We start from the raw sequence: 25,363 nt of genomic DNA on the forward strand, positions 1-25,363 counted from the left end.
CATGACTATCTGATCACATTTGAGTCTCAAAACAACCCTAGAAGATAAGTAGGAAAGCTACTATTATTTTTCCTGTTTTGTAGATGAGGAAACCAGTGACTTGACCGAAGTCTCTCTGCTGGTAAAAAGTAGTTTAAGTCTGGACTTAGATCTTCCAATTCCATACAACGTGTTCTTTCAGCTGTACTGCTGCCTTTGAATCAGCTCACACATTTAGGCAAAATAATATTCATCTAATTTCACATCACCACTGCATATTTACGTCTTCAAGAATAATAACTCTATTCAAAAATTTGTCTCACTTCTGCATTTTTCATATAGAGTTTCATTTGCTCTTTCTGCAAAAATAACAATCTGCATCTTGTAGAGAGTGCACACAAATTCAAATGTCTCAAAATATATGACGTTTTACTTATCCAAGAATGAATGGTATTCATCATACTTAGCAAGAACATCATGGGTTTCATTTTCGAAGTATTTTGCAAGCATCAGCTAATTAAGACTCCTGTAGTCTTCAGTTTGACAGTTGTTTTCAAAAGTCTCTTGTTTCCCAGGAAAGTTCTCCCCTCTGTCTTATTTATACAAATCAGCACATTTGTTCGGTTGTTAAAATAAGAAGCTAAAGGCTGTGAAATTATTTTTGATCAGTGTGTGACAAATACAATGAGCTCAGTGAGATAAAAATGCCCAGTGACTGGTCTGAAGGACAAATTGGAACACAGCAGAAGAACTCAAGGTCTTCTACATTCTAAATAGATACTGGATTGTTCCACAACGTCCTATCTTTAAAACTACAGCACAGGCATCTGCTTTACAATTAAAACTTGAAGTGGTTTCCTACTTGGATCATTCTGTATTTCTGTTTGTTTGTTTGTTTGCTTGTTTTAACATCTTTATTGGAGTATAATTGCTTTACAGTGTTACTTTCTGCTGTATAACAAAGTGAATCAGCTATATGTATACATATATCCCCATATCTCCTCCCTCTTGCATCTCCCTCCCACCCTCCCTATCCCACCCTTCTAGGTGGTCACAAAGCACGGAGCTGATCTCCCTGTGCTATGTAGCTGCTTCCCACTAGCTATCTATTTTACATTTGGAATTGTATATATGTCAATGCTACTACCTCACTTCATCCCAGCTTACCCTTCTGCCTCCCTGTGTCCTCAAGTCCATTCTCTATGTCTGCGTCTTTATTCCTGTCCTGCCCCTAGGTTATTCGAACATTTTTTTTTTAAGATTCCATAATATGTGTTAGCATATGGTATTTGTTTTTCTCTTTCTGACTTACTTCACTCTGTATGACAGACTCGAGGTCCATCCACCTCACTACAAATAACTCAACTTCATTTCTCTTTAAGGCTGAGTAATATTCCATTGTATATATGTGCCACATCCTCTTCATCCATTCATCTATCGATGGACACCTAGATTGCTTCCATGTCCTGGTTATTGTAAATAGTGCTGTAATGAACATTTTGGTACATAACTCTTTTTGAATTATGGTTTTCTCAGGGTATATGCCCAGTAGTGGGATTGCTGGGTCGTTATGGTAGTCCTATTTTTAGTTATTTAAGGAACCTCCATACTGTTCTCCATAGTGGCTGTATCAATTTACATTCCTACCAACAGTGCAAGAGGGTTCCCTTTTCTCCACACCCTCTCCAGCTTTTATTGTTTGTAGATTTTATGATGGTGGCCATTCTGACTGATGTGAGGTGATACCTCATTGTACTTTTGATTTGCATTTCTCTAATGATTAGTGATGTTGAGCATCCTTTCATGTGTTTGTTGGCAATCTGTATATCTTCTTTCAGGAAATGTCTATTTAGGTCTTCTAGCCATTTTTGGATTGGGTTGTTTGTTCTTTTGATGTTGAGCTGCATGAGCTGCTTCTATATTTTGGAGATTAAACCTTTGTCCGTTGCTTCGTTTGCAAATATTTTCTCCCATTCTGAGGGTTGTCTTTTCATCTTGTTTATGGTTTCCTTTGCTGTGCAAAAGCTTTTAAGTTTCATTAGGTCTCATCTGTTTATTTTTCTTTTTATTTCCACTTCTCTAGGAGGTGGGTCAAAAAGGATCTTGCCGTGATTTATTTCAAAGAGTGTTCTTCCTATGTTTTCCTCTAGAGTTTTATAGTGTCTGGCCTTACATTTAGGTCTTTAGTCCATTTTGAGTTTATTTTTGTGTATGGTGTTAGGAAGTGTTCTACTTTCATTCTTCTACATGTAGCTGTCCAGTTTTCCCAGCACCACTTATTGAAGAGGCTGTCTTTTCTCCATTGTATACTCTTGCCTCCTTTAGCAAAAATAAGGTGACCATATGTGCGTGGGTTTATCTCTGGGCTTTCTATCCTGTTCCATTGATCTATATTTCTGTTTTTGTGCCACTACCATACTGTCTTGATTATCGTAGCTTTGTAGTATAGTCTGAAGTCAGGGAGCCTGATTCCTCCAGCTCTGTTTTTCTTTCTCAAGATTGCTTTGGCTATTCGGGGTCTTTTGTGTTTCCATACAAATTGTGAAACTTTTTGTTCTAGTTCTGTGAAAAATGCCATTGGTAGTTTGATAGGGACTGCACTGAATCTGTAGATTGCTTTGGGTAGTATAGTCATTTTCACAATGTTGTTTCTTTCAATCCAAGAGTATGGTATATCTCTCCACCTGTTTGTATCATCTTTAACTTCTTTCATCAGTGTCTTTTAGTTTTCTGCATATAGGTCTTCTGTCTCTTTAGTTAGGTTTATTCCTAGGTATTTGATTCTTTTTGTTGCAATGGTAAATGGGAGTGTTTCCTTAATTTCTCTTTCAGATTTTTCATCATTAGTGTATAGGAATACAAGAGATTTCTGTGCATTAATTTTGTATCCTGCTACTTTTCCAGATTCATTGATTAGCTCTAATAGTTTTCTGGTAGCATCTTTAGGATTCTCTGTGTATAGTATCATGTTATTTTAAAACAGTGACAACTTTACTTCTTCTTTTCCGCTTTGGATTCCTTTTATTTCTTTTTCTTCTCTGATTGCTGTGGCTAAAACTTCTCAAACTACGTTGAATAATAGTGGTGAGCATGGGCATCCTTGTCTTGTTCCTGATTTTAGAGGAAATGGTTTCAGTTTTTCACCATAGAGAACGGTGTTGGCTGTGGGTTTGTCATATATGGCCTTTATTATGTTGAGGTAAGTTCCCTCTATGCCTACTTTCTGGAGAGTTTTTATCATAAATGGTGTTGAATTTTGTCGAAAGCTTTTTCTGCATCTATTGAGATTATCATGGCTTTTATCCTTCAGTTTGTTAATATGGTGTATCACATTGATTGATTTGTGTATATTGAAGAATCCTTGCATTCCTGGGATAAACCCCACTTGATCATGGTGTATGATCCTTTTAATGTGCTGTTGGATTCTGTTTGCTAGTATTTTGTTGAGGATTTTTGCATCTATATTCATCAGTGATATTGGCCTGTAGTTTTCTTTTTTTGTGACATCTTTCTCTGGTTTTGGTTTCAGGATGATGGTGGCCTCGTAGAATGAGTTTGGGAGTGTTCCTCCCTCTGCTATATTTTGGAAGAGTTTGAGAAGGATAGGTGTTAGCTCTTCTCTAAATGTTTGATACAATTTGCCCGTGAAGCAATCTGGTCCTGGGCTTTTGTTTGTTGGAAGATTTTTTTTTAAATTAATTAATTTATTTATTTATGGCTGTGTTGGGTCTTCGTTTCTGTGCGAGGGCTTTCTCTAGTTGTGGCAAGCGGGGGCCACTCTTCATCGCAGTGCGTGGGCCTCCCACTATCGCAGCCTCTCTTGCTGCGGAGCACAGGCTCCAGACGCGCAGGCTCAGTAATTGTGGCTCACGGGCCCAGTTGCTCCGCGGCATGTGGGATCTTCCCAGACCAGGGCTCGAACCCGTGTCCCCTGCATTGGCAGGCAGATTCTCAACCACTGCGCCACCAGGGAAGCCCTGTTGGAAGATTTTTAATCACAGTTTCAATTTCAGTGCTTGTGGTTGGTCTATTTATATTTTCTATTTCTTCCTGGTTCAGTCTCGGAAGGTTGTGCTTTTCTAAGAATTTGTCCATTTCTTCCAGGTTGTCCATTTTATTGGCATATAGTTGCTTGTAGTAATCTCTCATGATCCTTTGTATTTCAGCAGTGTCAGTTGTTACTCCTCCTTTTTCATTTCTAATTCTTTTGATTTGAGTCTTCTCCCTTTTTCTCTTGATGAGTCTGGCTAATGGTTTATCAATTTTTTTTATCTTCTCAAAGAACCAGCTTTTAGTTTTATTGATTTTCCTATCATTTCCTTCATTTCTTTTTCATTTATTTCTGATCTGATCTTTATGATTTCTTTCCTTCTGCTACCTTTGGTGTTTTTTGTTCTTCTTTCTCTAATTGCTTTAGATGTAAGGTTAGGTTGTTTATTTGAGATTTTTCTTGTTTCTTGAGGTAGGATTTTATTGCTATAAACTTCCCTCTTAGAACTGCTTTTGCTGCATCCCATAAGTTTTGGGTGGTCATGTTATCATTGTCATTTGTTTCTAGGTTTTTTTGGATTTCCTCTTTGATTTCTTCAGTGATCTCTTGGTTATTTGTAGCATATTGTTTAGCCTCCATGTGTTTGTATTTTTTACAGTTTTTTTCCTGTAATTTATATCTAGTCTCATAGTGCTGTGGTTGGAAAAGATACCTGATATGATTTCAATTTTCTTAAATTTACCATGGCTTGATTTGTGACCCAAGATAGGATCTATCCTGGAGAATGTTCCATGAGCACTTGAGAAAAAAGTGTATCCTGTTGTTCTTAGATGGAATGTCCTATAAATATCAATTAAGTCCATCTTGTTTAATGTGTCATTTAAAGCTTGTGTTTCCTTATTTATTTTCATTTTGGATGATCTGTCCTTTGGTGAAAGTGGGGTGTTAAAGTCCCCTACTATGATTGTGTTACTGTTGATTTCCCCTTTTATGGCTGTTAGCATTTGCCTTATGTATTGAGGTGCTCCTATGTTGGGTGCATAAATATTTACAATTGTTATATCATCTTCTTGGATTGATCTTTTGATCATTATGTAGTGTTCTTCTTTGTCTGTTGTAATAGTCTTTATTTTAAAGTCTATTTTGTCTGATATGAGAATTACTACTCCAGCTTTCTTGTGATTTCCATTTGAATGGAATAGCTTTTTCTATCTCCTCACCTTCAGTCTGTATGTGTCCCTAGGTCTGAAGTGGGTCTCTTGTAGACAGTATATATATGGGTCTTGTATTTTATCCATTCAGCCAGTCTATGTCTTTTGGTTGGAGCATTTAACCCATTTACATTTAAGGTAATTGTCAATATGTATGTTCCTATGACCACTTTCTTAATTGTTTTGGGTTTGATTTTGTAGGTGTTTTCCTTCTCTTGTGTTTCTTGCCAAGACAAGTTCCTTTAGCATTTGTTGTAAAGCTGGTTTGGTGGCACTGAATTCTCTTAGCTTTTGATAGTCTGTAAAGGTTTTAATTTCTCCATCGAATCTGAATGAGATCCTTGCCGGCTAGAGTAATCTTGGTTGCAGGTTTTTCCCTTTCATCACTTTAGATATGTCCTGCCACTCCCTTCTGGCTTGCAGAGTTTCTGCTGAAAGATCAGCTGTTAACCTTATGGGGATTCCCTTGTATGTTATTTGTTGTTTTTCCCTTGCTGCTTTTAATATTTTTTCTTTGTATTTAATTTTTAACAGTTTGATTTTTATGGGTCTTGATGTGTTTCTCCTTGGATTTATCCTGTATGGGACTCTCTGCGCTTCCTGGACTTGATTGACTATTTCCTTTCCCATGTTAGGGAAGTTTTCGACTATAATCTCTTCAAATATTTTCTCAGATCGTTTTTTTTTTTTTAATTTATTTATTTATGGCTGTTTTGGGTCTTCGTTTCTGTGCGAGGGCTTTCTCTAGTTGCGGCAAGCGGGGGCCACTCTTCATCACGGTGTGCGGGCCTCTCACTGTCGCGGCCTCTCTTGTTGTGGAGCACAGGCTCCAGACGTGCAGGCTCAGTAGTTGTGGCTCATGGGCCCAGCTGCTCCGCGGCATGTGGGATCTTCCCAGACCAGGGCTCGAACCCGCGTCCCCTGCATTGGCAGGCAGACTCTCAACCACTGTGCCACCAGGGAAGCCCCCTTTTTTTTCTCTTCTTCTTCTGATACCCCTATAATTCGAAGGTTGGTGCGTTTAATGTTGTCCCAGAGGTCTCTGAGACTATTCTCAATTCTTTTCATTCTTTTTTCTTTATTTGGCTCTGCGGTAGTTATTTCCACTATTTTATCTTCCAAGTCAGTTATCCGTTCTTCTGCCTCAGTTACTCTGCTATTGATTCCTTCTAGAGAATTTTTAATTTCATTTATTGTGTTGTTCTTCATTGTTTGTTTGCTCTTTAGTTCTTCTAGGTCCTTGTTAAAGTTTCCTTCCATTTTCTCTATTCTATTTCCAAGATTTTGGATCATATTTACTATCATTACTCTGAATTCTTTTTCAAGTAGACTGCCTATTTCCTCTTCATTAGTTTGGTCTGGTGGGTTTTTACCTTGCTCCTTCATCTCCTGCATATTTCTGTCTTCTCATTTTGCTTAACTTACTGTGTTTGGGGTCTCCTTTTCACAGGCTGCAGGTTCGTAGTTCCCATTGTTTTTGGTGTCTTCCCCCAGTGGGTAAGGTTGGTTCAGTGGCTTGTGTAGTCTTACTGGTGGAGGGGACTGGTGCCTATTTTCTGGTGGGTGGGGCTGGATCTTGTCTTTCTGGTGGGCAGGTACACGTCTGGTGGTGTGTTTTGAGGTGTCTGTGAACTTAGTATGATTTTAGGCAGCCTCTCTGCTAATGAGTGTGGTTGTGTTCCTGTCTTGCTAGTTGTTTGGCATGGGACATTCAGCACTGGAGATTGCTGGCCGTTGGGTGGAGCTGGGTCTTAGTGTTGAGACAGAGATCTCTGGGAGAGCTCTTGCCGATTGATATTACTTGGGGCCTGGAGGTCTCTGGTCATCCAATGTTCTGAACTTGGCTCTCCCACCTCAGAGGCTGAGGCCTGACACCAGGCCGGAGCACCAAGACCGTGTCAGCCACACGGCTCAGAGAAAGGGAGGAAAAAAGAAAGAAGAATAGTAACTAAAAAGAAAAAAGAAAATTATTAAAATAAAAAAATTAAAAAGTAATAAAAAAAAAGAAGAGAGCAACCAAACCAATAAACAAATCTGTCAATGATAACAAGCGCTAAAATCTATACTAAGATAAACATAAAAATCAGAAACAAGTCAGTCACAGACAGCAAACGCCAAGTCTACAGTTGTTCCCAAATTCCATCGCCTCAATTTTGGGATGATTCGTTGTCTATTCAGGTATTCCACAGATACAGGGTACACCAAGTTGATGGTGGAGATTTAATCCACTGCCCCTGAGGCTGCTGGGAGAGATTTCCCTTTCTCTTCTTTGTTTGCACAGTTCCTGGGGTTCAGCTTTCGTTTTGGCCCCGCCTGTGCGTGTAGGTTGCCCTCAGGCTTCTGTTCCTGCCCAGACACGATGTGGTTAAAGGAGCAGCTGATTAGGGGGCTCTGGCTCACTCAGGCCGGGGTGAGGGAGGGGTACAGAATGCGGGGCGAGCCTGAGGTGGCAGAGGCCGGTGTGACGTTGCACCAGCCTGAGGGGTGCCATGTGTTCTCCCGGGGAAGTTGTCCTTGGATCACGGGACCCTGGCAGTGGCGGGCTGCACAGACTCCCAGGAGGGGAGGTGTGGATAGTGACCTCTGCTCACACACAGGCTTCTTGGTGGTGGCAGCAGCAGCCTTAGCGTCTCATGCCCATCTCTGGGGTCCGTGCTGATAGCCGCGGCTCGTGCCCATCTCTGGAGCTCGTTTAGGCTGTGCTCTGCCTCTGTGGGCACACAGGGAAGGAATCCCTTCTCCTTGTGCACCCTGAAACAATGGTCTCTTGCCTCTTAGGCATGTCCAGACTTTTGCCTGGACTCCCTCCTGGCTAGCTGTGGCGCACTAGCCCCCTTCAGGCTGTGTTCATGCAGCCAACCCCAGTCCTCTCCCTGGGATCCGCCCTCCGAAGCCCGAGCCTCAGCTCCCAGCCCCCAGCTGCCCCAGCGGGTGAACAGAAGCCTCTTGGGCTGGTGAGTGCTGGTCGGCACCGATCCTCTGTGCGGGAATCTCTCCGTTTTGCCCTCTGCACCCCTGTGGCTCTGCTCTCCTCCATGGCTCCGAATATTCTCCCTTGCCCAGCCCCCGTCTTCACCATTGAAGGGGCTTCCTAGTGTGTGGAAACTTTTCCTCCTTCACAGCTCCCTCACACTGGTGCAGGTCCCGTCCCTATTCTTTTGTGTCTGTTTTTTCTTTTTTCTTTTGCCCTACCCAGGTACGTGGGGAGTTTCTTGCCTTTTGGGAAGTCTGAGGTCTTCTGCCAGCATTCAGTAGGCGTTCTGTAGGAGTTGTTCCACATGTAGATGTATTTCTGATGTATTTGTTGGGAGGAAGGTGATCTCCACGTCTTACTTCCAGCATCTTGAAGGTCCCCCCCACTTGGATCATTCTAAATGACGTAACCATATACTGTCTTTAAATTATGTTCTTGATTTCAGGATGGAAATAAACATGAGACCCCTAAAAAATAGTTCCAACCTGGGACACAGTAAATAATCAGGGACCATGCAGCAAAAGTTTATGGTTGACTCCCAAAAATCCTGCACAACTGGCCACCTAAGCTCATATGACAAACCCTATACTTATCCTGCCTTAATATGTCTTCTCCACAGCTATGCCAAGCATCTCAGCCTTCTATAGTTCCTTTAGGTTAAGGCCAATGTGAAGATACCTCTTACCAGGACTAGAAAGGCATTAACTTAGAAATTTTCTTATCTTCTACCCATGGATTCGATGCATGTAGAAAACTAGAATGTAAATATGTGGAATATAGGACATGTGAGTTTGTTTCATTGAGTGAACTAAATGTGAAAATATTTTGTAACTGGGACTCCTGGGTAGCTTGATGTCACCAAGGGGAAGAAGACGTGAAAAGAGGGAGGAGAAAATGTAAAGAACACTAAAGATTCATTTCCCTTATACCACACTAAATATAAGACATAAATGGCTTTAATGATAATACTGATGACAGCCACCAGGCAGAGCAATGGAAATAATAATCACTTACACGTGTATGTTATTTCAGAGTTTGCAAAGAGCTTCCCCACTTCAATGGCTCCCTTTGACATTGGAATTGTTATTCCCATTCTATAGATGAAGTTTGGAGAAATTAAGTAATTTTCTCAAAGTAGCATTTAGGACTTGGCAGTACCAGGGCCCAAAGCCAGACTTCTGATGTCTAGTGTGCAGCCTCTTCTGCGCAACCATGTGAGAACCCTGGATTCTGAGTCCACAGCACAGCAATCTAATCCGTGCTCACCTCTCAAGTCTTGCACATCTAGCCAAATAATTTATATTCTTCAAGCTTCTGTTTCTTTATAGTTAAGTGTTATCTACCCTCCTTTTCTTATTGGATAAAATGAAACAGTATACAAGAAAATCTTTTATACACTGTGAAATGCTATATAAATGTGAGGAAGGTGTAACTCAGTCCAACTTAACGACTGATATTTCTCGGGGCCTCACCTCTACGTATCCTTACAGTTAAGCTTTCCTCCCTTTTGTCTGGAAGAACAAAGAGTCTCTCCTTCTCTTCAAAGTTAAACCTTCCACCTGTGCTTATATGAGACCGGCAAATATTTATCAAGGGCTTACTGAGAGTCTATTGTCTCACTTAATCTCCATCATCATTTTACAGATAAAGAACTGAGGCTCCTAAAAGCTGAATAATTTACCCAAGATTATGCAAATTAAGTATTAGAGCCCAGGAAGTCCCATTTCAGAGCCTACGTCTTTAATCACTGTGCAATATTGCCTCCCCAATGACTCAGGCAACTTCTCTGTTTTCCCCCATTTCAGTCATCTATTACTGCATAACAATCCAGCCCCAAATTAAATGGCTTAAAACCAGTCCCCCTATTTGCACATGATTCTGCAATCTGTACTGAGCTCAACTGGGTCATTCTTCTGTTGACTTTGTCTGGAGTCACTCATGAGGCTCCAACCAACTGGGAGCTTAACTGGGGCTGAACCATCCCTTGTGGTTTCTCATCCTCCAGGGTTCTCTTCATGTGGCTGCTTATCATTCAGTGGTCTGGACTAGCCTCTAGTCCAAGCATTTTTATAGCATGGCAGATGGCTTCCACAGGAGGACAAATCCCACTTTGCAAGTGCTTCCTAAGTCTCTGTTGGCATCCTACTTGCTAATGTCCCTTTGGCCAGAACTAGTCACAAGGCCAAGGGCAAAGTCACAGGGTATGAAACCCAGGAGGTGCAGTTCACTGGAGGCCATCATGTTTACCACATCTCCTCTCTTCCCGTCTATCTTCTCATTCATTACTTATGTTTCCCCCTCAGCATAGAAAAGACTTGGACGACCACATCTGAATACAAGTAAAAGTTTCCTGTGACTGCATTTCCCCTTTAGCTACCATCTCCATCTTACTCTCTTTCCTTTCATAGCCAACCATCTTAAGAGTGGTCTACACTCACTGTCTTCACTCCATTACTGTCTATCTACTCCCCAGTCACTGGAGACTGGCCTCTACCAACACTGTTGCACCAAAACTACACTCCCTCAACTCTCCAATAACCTCTGCATTTCCAAATGCAGCGGAGAATCCCTAGACTTGTTTACTTTGACCTCTCTGTAACATTTAATGTTTTCTTTTTCTTACGTGACTCTCTTTTCTCTCATCCTTTGTATGTTTAGTTCTTCCCATCCTCTAATGGCACCTAATGGTCTTCACTCACCAGGGTTCTGGCTCCTGCCCTCTGTTCTACTCACTGTATAGCTTTTCATGCGAAAAACACTCAAACTATACCTTTAGCCCCAAACTCTATGCTTACCTCCAGACCCATTCATTTAGGTATATCTCTACTCAAATCCAACAAGTCCAAAACGAATCATCATCTTTCTTCTAAAACTCTTATAATCCCTTATCTTTGTATTACCACCACCGTTTACCCAGTTGCCCAAATTAGAAATGTGATAGCCCAAGACTCTTCCTTTGCTTCTTCCCACAGTATACAATTTGACATTAAGTCTTATCTGTTCCAGCTTTAAATATTTCTCATAACTATCCAGTGGTATACTGGCAAATGTTTATCTACCAGCTTTTGCAGGGGATGGGGGATTAGTAGCATTTGATGATCTCCATGGTGTAATCCTCCCACCATGGTTGATTTCAAGCTACTAATGTGACATCACTGAATAGAATTGGGAAGAGAAGTGCATTACCACACATTATATAGTATTTCCACCTACAGATACAATAGGCATAAATAACCTCAAGAGAGTAGTAGCAGTAAAAGTAGTAAAATAAGTATAAAATGATGAGTTTTGAGTATTTATTTCTTTTGTTTTTAATATAACTAAATTGTAAGTGTATATACTTTAATTTTCAATGATGGCTTTGTTTAATAGCCAGCACACAAAATTCCTGGAAATTTAACAACTGGCTCTCATGAGCCAGTACAAGCTGGATCTATCCCTCTCTTTCCCATTCTCAAGACCAGAGGCAAAATTTAAGGCTCTGACCACCTGTCATCTTGATATTGCAATTTCCTCCTCGTAAGTCTTTCTACTCATCTGTCCCCCACATTGCTGTCCCAAGGACCCTTTCTAACACTCAAATCTGATTATATCATTCCCCCACTTACAGTCATTGAAGTCCCATAGCTTTTCAACTGGAACTTAAAATTCCTAGTTTAATGCACAGAGACTTGCCTTGTTTTGAGCCTTATCTCCCTCTGCTTCACCCACTAACACCCTAGCAACTCAAACATATGCTGTCTTTTGACTCTGGACCTTCCCCCATGCTGCTTCCACCCTCTAGATTGCCCTTCCATCTTTCACACAGCTAACTAGTACTGAGTGGTTTTTCAAATCTCAGGTCAAGAACTCCCTCCTCTGAAAGTCTTTTCTATACAGGGGCAGTATAGAGTACTGATTAAGAACACGGACATAAAACCAAACAGCTAGGTCTCTAATGTCGGTTCTGCCACTTAACTGAGTAACCTTGAACACGTTACTTAACCTTAGTTTCCTTACTAATAAAATGATGAAAATAAAGTGCTACCTTGTAGAATTGTTGGGAAGATTCAAAGAGTTACTATGCGCAAAACCCTCAGAACAGTGCCTATAACTTAAGCCCTTAGGACTCAGTAAATGTTAGCAATATTAACTACCTAACTGTAAATGCTTCTTATCTGTATTTCCACTGTATTGTGTACACACTCATCACATGATACTAAATCACTGATTTACTTGACTTCCTCCTTTGTAACTCTTCAGACAGGAACCATGTGGCCCTGTGCTTAGGCAGTGTCTAGTAAGTGCTCAATAAATGAATAAAAGAGTAGATGAGTGTTGCAAGCTCTGGCCAACTGGGCACATGTTTCTTTTTGACTCATTCAGCTGCATTAGATTTAAGAAAGTGAAGGGAATTTGTGAGATCCTGTGATCAAATCAAAGGGAAATATTTTCTCAGATTTAATTAGCTATACATGGTGCTATAAAAACTAAAATCAGAAGGAAATCAGTTTTAAAACCTGCAATGCTTTTGCTGATTTTTGCTTCCTCTTTATGTTGCTACCATTTATAAGAAATGTGGTAACGGTGCCTTAGCCTAATTCCATTGTTATTTGTGATGAATGTAGGAAAGACTCCTCGAGTTAAAGGGAGCTTTGGTAAATGTGTGGGCAAAAGAGACTCTAAATGTCCACTGGAAAATTATCCTGACCTCACAGCAAAAAATTAAATTCTATTATTTTCTGAGGCTCTAAGTTGTTTATCTAAGAATCGCAATTTGACTTTTATGGAAAATGAAAAAAGAAAGAAGAAAGATGTATTGAGCATCTCCTAGGTATCAGGCATTTTTACAAATACTATTTCTTCTAATCTTCACAAAACTGAATTAGATGTTGTATTAGGGTTCTCCAGGGTGGCAGGGAATAGATATGTGTTTATGTTTATGTTTATATATAGAGACTGATTATAAGAAATTGGCTCATTCAACTATATACACTGATAAAGTTCCATGATTTGGCTTCTGCAAGCTGGAGACCCAGTAAACGTGGTGATCTCACGTAACTCTGCAGTTCTAGTCTGAAGGCCAGAGCACCAGGAACTCTGATGGTATGTGTTCCAGACCAAGGGCAGGAGAAGACCAATGTTCCCGCTCAAACAGTGAGGCTGAGGGAGCAAATTCTCCCTTATTCCAACTTCTTGTTGGCCCTCAACAGATCTGATGAAGCCCACCCACACTGGAAGGGCAATCAGCTTTATGCAGTCTACTGATTCAGATGCTAATCTCTTCTGGAAACACCTTCACAGACACATCTAGAAATAATGTTTAACCAGATACCTGGGCATCCCACAGGCCAGTCAAGTTGTCGCATAAAATTAACCATCACAGATGTTATCCCCATTTTCAGATGGGGAATCTGAGGTTCAGAGGGTTAAGTAATTTCCCAAAGATTACATAGATGGCAAGTGTGGGTTCAAGTTCAAATATATGTGTTTCTAATCCCAAAGCACCATGTTCCTTCTACTAAGACAGTAGTTCTAAATCAGGTGAATTTGCCCTCCAGGGTCACTTGGCAATGTCTAAAGACATTTTTGGTTGTCATAACCGGTGGGGACTGAGGGACTTGCTACTGACATGCAATGGGGAGAAGTTAGGGATGCTGCTAAACATCCTACGATGCACAGGACGGCCCTCACAACTGAAAATTATCCAGCCCAAGATGTTAATAGTGCCAAGATGAAGAGACCCTGCCTGAAACTATACTATTTGAACAGTTTTCCAAAACAGTAGACTAGTAATAATATGCTGATCTAAAATATAAATGACTAGAGTTCCATAAACCTAATAAATACTGGTGAAAAGAGTGAATGAATGTTAAATTCTAGATTATGATTTATTTTAATAGCCTCACCTACCTTGGAAAATGTGGGAAGAATAAGTGATGGGTACATGGGAAAGTACTTTGAAAAGGGAGGCAATTTCTAGGTCCAGACAAAAACAAAATATTGTTCAAGAAAAGAAATGTAAGTATTATTCAACACAAGAAACTGCTACTTGGCTCAGCTGTGACGAATATTTACCTTGTCATAATGTTAAATAGTGATTTAAATAAGAATTGTGATACAATTATCTTAGGAAGGGGGGAGGGGAAGGAGGAGAAGAAGAGTACTGTGCGCATGTGTGCGTGCATGTGTTGTGTGTGTGTGAAGTGATAGCTGTTACAGTATTAAATTAGTTGAATAATGTTAAATATTAAGATATTTTTAAATACCCGCTTAAGCATTTATTTAAAAATATTGAGTAACTAGCAGAAGAAATTGCTCACTTTCTTTATAAACATCAAAGTAATATTTAAAGCTCTATGGATGTATTTATATAGAAAGCTATGATTCTAAAAAATCATTTAATAAGTCATATTCTAGTTCTGGGAGATCCAGAGAATCTCTATTAAAGAATAAAAAGTGTACCCCTAATCCCATTCAGAGTTCAGACTACCAGGCTTAGGGATACTCTGCAAGAAAATGTAGACAGCCCACTATTTTAAGAGTTCATGTGGAGGCCAATTTACTTAGCCTCTCTGAGCCTCACTTGTTTCATCTCTAAACTAAATAAGTTCATTTGGAACTAATTAAACTCAAATGCATGGCAAATAACAAAAATGAGACAGACCAGGTACAACTGCCAGCATCACTTATAGATGATAGTCTCAACTCATATCCAGTCAGCGGTTGCCATAAAGACATATTGGTGCTAAGAGGCCCAATGGTTCAAGAGAAACTACGAATCTGAATTTTCACATGAAAGCTCCAGATTTTAGAATGCTAGTTTAAAACACACAGTTCCTGCCAAACCCAACCCATCTGCAAGTCACCACCAGCTCACAGATTCCCAATGTGCGACCTCTAAATTAGTGAACATGGATGGCCCCTGTAGGGCAGTGCGATGTCTCATTTCTCAAAATCTCTATTGAATGTATGAGTTTCTCCAACACCAAAGAAGCAGTTTGTTTAATCCAAACCTGACCCTCTATATTACCTCACTTTGTGACTTTTACATTCACTGTGAACACTCACAAATCTTCAGACCCAAGATCTCCATAAAGCCTTTATCCAAGGAAGCATAGTCATCAACAAAGCTAGGTGGGCTTCCCTGGTGGCGCAGTGGTTAAAAATCTGCCTGCCAACGCAGGGGACACGGGTTCGATCCCTGGTCCGGGAAGATCCCACGTGCCGCGGAGAAGCTAAGCCCGTGCGCCACAACTACTGAGCCTGCGTGCCACAACTACTGAAGCCTGGGCGCCTAGAGCCCGTGCTCCCCAACAAGAGAAGCTACGACAATGAGAAGCCCGTGCACGGCAATGAAGAGTAGCTCCCGCTTGCTGCAACTAGAGAAAGCTCGCGCACAGCAACGAAGACCCAACGCAGCCAAAAATAAAAGAAAATAAATTAATTAATTAAAAAAAACAAAACAAAGACAGGTTCTGCCAAACACAGCTGGGCCAAAAAATCAAAGAGTCATTCTCAGAGGGACATGATTGGGTAAAAACTGTCATTAATCGGTCTTTTCAGACATGTTAGTCCACAAAGACAACAATTGCCTTTACATACAAAGGACAGTATCAAGCTCAATATTTGCTAAGCAGAGTATCTTTTAATCTTTTACAAGGAAACTTTTACCCACTACTGCTAATTATCTTCTTGGTTTACAGGTCTAGAAAAATGAAGTCTGTGATTTGTTTCCTATTCATTTTGGGAACTGCAGTTGCAATCCCGGTAAATATCCTTTCTTCTATTGTTACATCTCTCCTTCCTGACATTCAATTTAGAAATCCTCCATTTCAAAGAAAATGTTCTTCAGCTTGCGCTGTTTACTTAGTAGCATGTTAATCATATCACTTGTGAGGTGGTTTTGATTTTATATAGCCCTAAATTGTTAAGAAATAAACAAATCAGGGACCACCCTCCCAAAACAAACAAATAAATAAATAAATAAATAAAATGTTCTTATAGAATGGTTTGAAGTTCTCTTTTTTAATTTTTTTATGTTTATTGGAGTATAGTTGACTTACAATGTTGTGCTAGTTTCAGGTGTACAGCAAAGTGAATCAGTTATACATATACACATGTCCACTCTTTTTTAGATTCTTTTCCCATGTAGGCCATTACAGAGTACTGAGTAGAGTTCCCTGTGCTATACTTAGGTCCTTATTAGTTATCTATTTTATATATAGTAGTGTGTATATGTCAGTCCCAATCTCCCAATTTATCCCTTCCCCACCTTACCCCCCTGGTAACCATAAGTTTGTTTTCTGCATCTGTAACTCTATTTCTGTTTTGTAGATAAGTTCATTTTTATTTTAATCAAATTATTTTTTTCCCAAGCAAGGAATGAATGACTAGTAAAAATGAAATAAGGTACTTTAAAAAAATATATTTCTTGGGAATTCCCTGGTGGTCCAGTGGTTAGGAATCCATGCTTCCACTGAAGGGGGACTGGGTTCGATCCCTGGTTGGGGAACTAAAATGCCGCAAGCCGCGAGACACAACAAAAATAAAGGTCAACAAAAAAAATATATCTTTAAGAGTTAACAGGTTCTACAAGATACAAGTACGCAGCTGAAAGTGTTGACTAGCAGTCTATTAGCCAGGGAATATGCCCAAATACCAAAGAGAACAGGAAGAAATAAATTCTCCTATGGAAGCTCACCAGGCTAATATGAGAAATCTAAGAAATTAGTATGAGAAATCTTGGAGCAAATACCCACACTCGCCAGCAGCATTTTCTTCAAGATCAATACATACTGGCTGAGAAATTCTGAGTCTATAATGAAAGCAGGACCCAATAGGTTAGGGACAGGAAATGATATGGTAACCATAAATCAGCTCCTAACTCACACTTGGGGGTACGTCCAAGCAAACATGCTGAAAGCAGACAGTGCTAGAACTTTCTTTTCTTCACAGCCAGATATACTAGCCCCACCATTCACACTGCAATAAATCAGCCACACACAAATCAGATAATCTGAGACTATGTCAGCAGACTCAAAATACCTGAAAGTTGTCTTTGTTTATTTAATGGGACCGTAGCTTGGAGGATCATTTGGATATCTCCCAAAGGATCCATATCATCCTTCATGAGACTAAAGGATTTGTGCCATTTTTTCCTTTTCACCAAATGGATGAATCAACCTCCTTAAAATAGACAAAGCAATTTATCTCTTGTCCCTTCTCTCCTTCCCTCTCTACTATGTCTAAGATTCTGTCCTTGCTTTTGTTGTTGTTGTGGTTTAAAGATTTATTTATTATTTATTTATATATTTTATTTATTTTTGACTGCGTCGGGTCTCAGTTGCAGCACGCAGGATCTTTCTTTGTGGTGCACGGGCTTCTCTCTAGTCGTGGCGTGCAGGTTTTCTCTTCTCTAGTTGTGGTGAGCAAGCTACAGGACACGTGGGCTCTGTAGTTTGCGGCACATGGGCTCTAGTTGAGGCGTGTGAGACAAAATTGTTCATTGGTTAGTGAAAAGTTCTGCTCTTCCCCACTGGCATACTCCATTCTTTTTTTTCCCAAAGATTTATTTATTTATTTGTTTAATTTATTTTTGGCTGCATCAGGTCTTAGTTGCGGCACGTGGGCTCTTCGTTGTGGTACGCAGTCCTCTCTTTAGTTGTGGCGTGGGCTCTGCAGTTGTGGCGTGCCGGTTCCAGAGCGCATGGGCTCTGTAGTTTGTGGCACAGGGCTCTAGTTGAGGCGTGTGAGCTCAGTAGTTGCTGCGCGTGGGCTTAGTTGCCCCGCGGCATGTGGGATCTTAGTTCCCTGAGCAGGGATCGAACACGCGTCCTCTGCATTGTAAGGCAAATTCTTTACCACTGGACCACCAGGGAAGTCCCTGTCCTTGCTTTTTGGATAGCTTCTGGTTAACAGATGTGTCAGCAAGGATAGACACCATGCCACCCAGACCAAGTAGTTCTTAGAAAAAAGAATTTATGAGCACTGCTAAGAATCAGGCTTAAGTAGTGAGGGGCTACTCCAGCTGTAATTATAAATTTTCCTCTGAAATTACAGAAGTGGGATAATTAATATGTTCAGCACAGAGAGAAGTTCCCACAGAACCATTGTTTTCTCCTGAAAATGCGGTTTGCCCTTGCAGCTGTTGCCACTATGTAAACAAGCATCAAAAGGGTCTTTGGACCAAATGTTTGAATGACACGCCTGCATATAGACATGTTCCAGATGTTTCCCTCTTAGGAAAATTTTTTTTCATACAGACTCAGTCCCGTGTTAAAAAACTAAGTATCTTCTCAAAGGATATACCTGTTAAAAATCTTGTATCATTTTCCCTGCCTGCCTGAATTCTCCAGAAATAAGTGGGTTCTGTATGGTTCGGAGAATCCACACAGATTTCCAGAGGGTATGTTGTTACAAATATACATGTGGAGAGAATGATGAAACAGAATTTCACTTTCTGAAAATTTCTGAAAGATAAGCTGCTGTGTTTCTGAAAGATAAGCTGTTGCATTTCTTCCAGCTTGCTGAGAGGGAGTGGAGGAGGAAGGGTGCAGAGACGGGGAGCAGTTCTCCATTAATAAGCCTAAAGTCTCCTCCACTATTGTCCTCCATCAGGCCCTTGCCAGCGACTTGCCAAACTGGCCACCGTTCTTTCTCCATGCTCCTCTTAAAAATGGCTTCTCTGGAAATTTTTTCAAATATGATTATTCCTTTTAGTTGAAAAGGTAATAAGAAGCAAGAGAAGAAACCACATCTAAAAAAAATCCTGGGGGTGGAGGGATGAATTGGGAGATTGGGACTGACATATATACACTACTATGTATAAAGTAGGTAACTAATGAGAACCTACTGTATAGCACAGGGAACTCTACTCAGTGCTCTGTGGTGACCTAAATGGGAAGGAAATCTTAAAAAGAGTGGATATATGTATACGTATAACTGATTCACTTTGCTGCACAGCAGAAACTAACACAACGTTGTAAAGCAACTATACTCCAATAAAAATTAATAAAACAATACAGGACTTCCCCAGCAGTCCAGTGGTTAAGACTCTGCCTTCCAATGCAGAAGGCGTGGGTTTGATCCCTGGTCAGGGAAATAAGATCCCACATGCTGTGGGGTGTGGCCAAAAACTAACTAACTAAATAAATAAAATAATAGAATAGAATAGAATAAAATAGATAACCAACAAGGACCTACTGTATAGCACAGGAAACTCTGCTCAATATTATGTAACAACCTAAGTAGGAAAAGAATTTGAAAAAGAATAGATACATGTATATGTATAACTGAATCACTTTGCTGTACACCTGAAACTAACACAACATTGTTAATCAACTATACTCCAATATGAAATAAAAACTTTAAAAAAGTAATTTATATTTCACTTTAAAATTAAATCAATCAATAAATCAATCAATAAAATCCTGTACTCCATGACTTTCTTTACATTATATAATCAGCACTACAGGACCTGGTAATGGAGTAAAGACAAGTCAATTCAAATAAAATCTGAGTTTTATACTTATACCTGGACCTGTCTGACATGAGTGTTCACAGTATCTCTCTAATAAAGGTCTGTGATGAATACCTGCCTAAGATATCAGACAGCTCATATTATTACCACTGTGTGATATTACTACTAGCTACAGTAATTTTTCACTTGGGTTACCCCTTAAAATTCACAAAATGTCTTGTATACATAGCCTTATCTTGATATTTCTGCTCACTTCACCTTGAGAGATGAGAGAGTACAGACGAACAATTTGTCAGACCACCATACATAGTAAATAGCAGAGTCAAGACTTGAAGGAAGGTCTCTTATCTCTACGTCCAGTTGTTCAACTTCTCCATCATGTATCACTGCCCAGCTCTTCATCTATGCCTCCAGTCTTGCTAGAAATAGAGCTATTCCTATAAAGGAAATAATACTCCATAGCTGTTCAGCCCTTCTAGACTTCGTGTCCTGTTTCATACAGTTTTTCAATTAGTTCAAGATTAAATTATTTTTTTACTACATGATTTCCTGATGAATATACGGCTGATAGAGTTAGGAAAGTACACAAATATTGAATAAAGGGTTTATAACTTTTTCTGCTAATTATCAGTGAGTACTTAAAAGTTAATTTAAGAAAATGCACAGTGCTATAGCCTATGGTTAATTTGATTTCAACTTTATGCTAAACAACATTTTTCAAAATTATAAAGTATAAATGCTTTGTAAAAGTTTGAAAAACACAGAAAATAATTCCAAAAATCAAAGGTTGCTATTATTGAAATCATTTTGGCCCTATCTTCCCCCATTCTCTGCATATATAACTTTTTCTTAATCATGATTGGGATTTTGTTTTCACTTAAGATTATATTCTGACTATTTGCTTGTATCTTTAAAAATTCTAGAGAATATCTTTTAACTGATGTTATAAATGAAATATATTACTACTAACAATGATGTCAAGAAAAAAGTAGCTAGAAATTTTAAACATTAACATTTAGGCATGAATAACAAACCAGTTTTTAATTTTTTCAGACACAAGCAAGGTTCCTATCTGATCATTCCAACCCAACTGCTGATTCCTTGAGTTCCTTCCAACAGGCTGAAATGTTGGTAACATCTGAGCACACTGCAATCCCCATTGTAAGGGCTGAAGATGCAGAAAATGAAAAGGAAACTGAAGTATCCATAGAAGACCATCCCACTCATAAGGTAAAAGTAACATGGTTATACTAGTACAGACTTTTGTTGCCCAAGGTCTCAATTCTAAAGTGTGGTCGAAGAGACTACCTTATTCACTCTAAGTTTAATTTTTTTAAGATGATGATCACATCAACTGCCTCCAATCTCTAACAGAATTGTGAGGATTAATGAGTTTTACTTCTTGGGCTGAAGTGCTACATAATTGTTTTATTTCACAAAATTCAAGTTCAGGTTAAACTTGTAGCTATCGAATGTGAAGAACATCAAAAATAAGTTTATAAGACATTATGTGAAGAAAAAGAATTAAGCAATATTCAGTGTTGGCTTATGATTTGTAAATATGATGTAGATATAACATTATCATTTGTTTCAAGGATAAACTTTTTTCCTTTTAGCCTGAAAAATCTTCAGTACTAAAGTCAGAGGAGGAAAACCATGACCCGTCAGCAGATCAGGACCAGAGTTACAGCCAAAACCTGGGATTACAGGATCAAGAGAAAAGTGAAAGTGACTTAACTGAGAATTTGGAGTATACACCAACTGAAGGTACATTGGACCTAAAAGAAGATATGAGTGAGCCTCCAAAGGAAAAACTCCCCGAGAGATTCCTTGGTCATGATGTTAGTTCCATTGTCGATTCTAATCAACAAGAAAGCATCACAGAGACAGAGGAAAACCAAGAACAACCTATAAATGACTCACATCCTCAGTTGAACAGGAGCAGCAAACATAGCCAAGACCTAAGTGTTCAAGGAAACCAAGAGCAGGATCCAAATATCCCAAATGGAGAAGAGGAAGGGGAGAAAGAGCCAGGTAAAGTTGGTACCCACAATGATAACCAAGAAAGGGAGAGAGAAGTTCCCAAGGAGCATTCCAACAGCAAGCAGGAAGAAGACAGTACACAGTCTGACGATATTTTGGAAGAGTCCTATCAACCAACTCAAGTAAGCACGATGCAGAAAGATGAATTTGAACAGGGTGGCCAAGAACAGGAAGAGGAAAACTCCAACGCAGAAACGGAAGAGGAAACTGCATCAAAAATCAGTAAGCCCAATCAAGATAAAGAATGGCAGAGCCAAGAAGGAAAGCCTGGCCTTGAAGTTATCAGCAACCATGAGGAGATGGACAAAAAGACTCTTTCTGAGCCTTTGCTGGTGGAGCCTACAGATGATGGTAACATCATGCCCAGAAATCATGGGACTGATGATGATGGCGATGATGGCCCCAGACACAACGCAAGTGAGGAGTACTCCGTCCCAAGCGAGGCTTTCCTGGAGAATGAAAGAGCTCAACCCAATTACTATCACATTAAATATGAGGAGCAAAGAGAGGAAGCACATGAGAATGAGAATGTAGATACCAGCGAGCCTGTAGAAAACCGAGGGGTGAGATTATTTACAATGATGCTTGTCCGAAAAAGTGGTTAGCTTTTCAAAAAATAGCCATGACCTTTCTCTGTGCTCTGGCAATCCCTTGTGCTTATCTCTTAGTACCTTACTAAAATATATTATAATTATTTATTTTTCTCTACATCTCCATCATTAGTCTGAAAATGCCTGTTTTATTTGGGTTCCCCTAGAAGCATATCCTGGATTTTAGTGCAGTTTGTTTGAGAAGTTCAGGGAACAAAGAGGAGTGGAGAAGTGATACAGGGAAGGAAAGGAAGCTCATCAACGGTACATAATTAAAGCCATGTAAAGCACATTCCTCTGAATTATCCCCTTTGGAAAGTGAGGGAGCTGTGGCTTTTATATAAGCTGAGGATTACTAGGAGAGGTGTTAATTCCCCAGCACTTCCAGTCTGTCCTTGAGCAGGCCATATGGAGTGCCGTGGTTTTCCAGGCACAGAGATGCAGATACCGGCAGTTGAACGTCCCTGGCACTAACTAGAGTGGTAAATTCTGATAGATAAGAGGGATGGGAGGCATGACAACTGTTGCTCTCATGCCTTGATAGCAGGCGCCAGGTCATAGTCAAGTTGACCACCAATGTCTAGCAAAATGCCTCTAACATAATAACGTAAGAGATCCAGCAACGTTTATTGATTTAGCTATAAAGGCAAAGAACAAAGACTTCAGCTACAGCTTTATGAAGCAAACACACACCAAAATGATAATTGGGAAACGTCAACAGGGTGAGGGAAGGGAAGAAACATATTGTTATTTGGTTGTTTAATCATTTGGAGCTTTCATGCAAAACTCTGGCAGCCACCGCCCAGGAGCACCCGGCACAGCTTTTGGTGGGCAAGGTGAATACTAACTTCGATTCCTGAGAACTCCGCTGCCATTCTAAGGCAGGAGTTTTCTTACATTTTAGAAACCTGGTAAGAAACATTTCCCAATAGCGTCACAGAGATTACTAATGAAATCATGTCTTAACTATAGAATCACATGGTAATACCGCATTTCTACTGTTTTCCCAAACCAAAGGGGGGGTTCCAACCTCGCTTCTGATGTTAGTTCCAATGTTTATTGGGTAATCCCCAGAGATATAGCACTGAACCCAGTTCATAAAGATAGAAATGGCTCCTGTTCTCAGAGGGTTACTGTCTATTTCCACGGTTGCGGCTGGTGTCTCCTCCTTCTGAGATCTGAAATGATTGGAGTATGAAAAGATCTGTGAAGGTACGCACAGTGGAAATATAAATTATGTAAAGGCTTTCCCTAAAATAGACTTCAACTTCTGCTCTTGTTATTATAAAGGCCGAGAAAGCAGAAAGCTCACCGAATGAAGATGACAGTTCAACTGAAGGCAACACAAGGGTGCACAGTGTCGGTGAGTACGGGCTAAGCAGTCTGTGACTATATGAGGAGAGAGACGGAATGGGCTATGCTGGGCTATCCCCACGCCTTCATTTGTGACTACTGCACAGAATTTTTCCTCTCCCCACTCCTCCCCAAGGAAATGCTCCCATAAATTGTTGACATTCTCGTGTGCACATTTGATCTACAACTATGGTAACTGTGTTTACAAACTGGAAATCCGGTTGCAATATTACTGCAAACGCTAGAATTCTTTTTCTCTAAGTCCTTTTGCTTCGAAGAAGAAAAATTGATTCTACCTTATTTACACTCAAATCCATAACTTAGAATTGAGATCCCATATTTAATAAAGACCTAATTCTTAATCACATACCCCAATCACAAAATTTTGAATTTCTTTTTTTTTTTTTTAATTTATTTTATTTGTTTATGGCTGTGTTGGGTCTTCGTTTCTGTGCGAGGGCTTTCTCTAGTTGCGGCGAGCGGGGGCCACTCTTCATCGCGGTGCGCGGGCCTCTCATTATCGCGGCCTCTCTTGTTGCGGAGCACAGGCTCCAGACGCGCAGGCTCAGTAATTGTGGCTCACGGGCCTAGTTGCTCCGCGGCATGTGGGATCTTCCCAGACCAGGGCTCGAACCCGTGTCCCCTGCATTGGCAGGCAGATTCTCAACCACTGCGCCACCAGGGAAGCCCAAAATTTTGAATTTCAACCATAAAATTCTCGTGGCTTTATTTAACTTTTGACCAACTTGCACAGCACTGCTCTGCAGACGTCAGACTATGACCATTGCAGGCAGGTCAAGAAGAGTTGTTTGTTCTTTGTAAATCCCCAATCCAAACTGCAGAGAAGTCTAGACTATTACGCAAAATAGTCTGGAGCCAGAGGGTCCCACCTGAAAATTAATGCATCCATTAAAAAGGCTTCTAATGTTTTCCCAAATTTTCTCTTATTCATGAAAATGGAACTGTTTGGATGAATTTGAGTTTATGCACTCAGTTTAGCTTTGTCCATGTTTCCTGTCCAAACTTTTCTGTCAGGTTCTTGCATGAGCTTCCAGTGTAAAAGAGGACACGTCTGCAAGGCTGATCAACAGGGAAAACCCCACTGTGTTTGCCAAGATCCAGTGACTTGTCCTCCTACAAAACTCCTTGACCAAGTAAGGATTCTACAAAATGGTCTTTAAGGGACATCAAACAGTTAGTGATTTGAATGAAAGTAATTTGCAATTGAAATCTTTTGTTAAAGAAAAAAGTAAATGCCCAGGTTATCATCTAATGTTTAAACAACAGTCAATAGAAACAGCAGTTCATTAGACAGACTTTAAGCAGAGTGTTTTCCCAATGAACATTCCCAAGCTTGAGGTTTTTCTCCTACTTGTCTTTCCTAGGCTTGTGGCACTGACAATCAGACCTATGCCAGCTCCTGCCATCTCTTTGCTACTAAGTGCAGACTGGAGGGGACCAAAAAGGGGCACCAACTGCAGCTGGATTATTTTGGAGCCTGCAAATGTAAGAGTCCAACCACCACTGCTGAAAGTGTTTTGGGTGAATCTGAATTATATACAGATATATATGCAGATGACAACAACAAAAAGTTAATGTAGTTCTGGATCCAGGCTGCACATTAAAATAACTGGGAAGACTTTTTCAAAAATTAGAAGAATAATGCCCAGGCTTTAACTGTAAGAGATTCTGATTTAATTGGACTGGGTTGGAACCTTGGCATTGTTTTTTCACTTGTTTTTAAAGTTACCGAGACAATTC

The 25,363-nt window shown here is 40.0% G+C and overlaps 1 protein-coding gene across 2 annotated transcripts in view; it reads left to right on the forward strand.

Moving 5' to 3' along the window:
* The window catches only part of SPARCL1 (SPARC like 1), a 52,764-nt gene that overhangs the window by 16,155 nt on the left and 11,246 nt on the right, over positions 1 to 25,363 (forward strand). The window contains exons 2-7 of one of the 2 annotated variants that reach the window (XM_061191746.1): positions 15,841 to 15,904; positions 20,670 to 20,846; positions 21,233 to 22,222; positions 23,540 to 23,612; positions 24,638 to 24,756; positions 24,988 to 25,108. In XM_061191746.1, the coding sequence (XP_061047729.1) occupies positions 15,851 to 15,904; positions 20,670 to 20,846; positions 21,233 to 22,222; positions 23,540 to 23,612; positions 24,638 to 24,756; positions 24,988 to 25,108 (1,534 nt within the window). In that variant the 5' untranslated portion in view covers positions 15,841 to 15,850. The remainder of the gene's footprint in view (positions 1 to 15,840; positions 15,905 to 20,669; positions 20,847 to 21,232; positions 22,223 to 23,539; positions 23,613 to 24,637; positions 24,757 to 24,987; positions 25,109 to 25,363) is intronic. The other variant, XM_061191747.1, reaches the window with a different exon arrangement.

The sequence above is a fragment of the Eubalaena glacialis genome, chromosome 5 (assembly GCF_028564815.1).
Source record: "Eubalaena glacialis isolate mEubGla1 chromosome 5, mEubGla1.1.hap2.+ XY, whole genome shotgun sequence".
Classification (NCBI taxonomy): Eukaryota; Metazoa; Chordata; class Mammalia; order Artiodactyla; family Balaenidae; genus Eubalaena; species Eubalaena glacialis.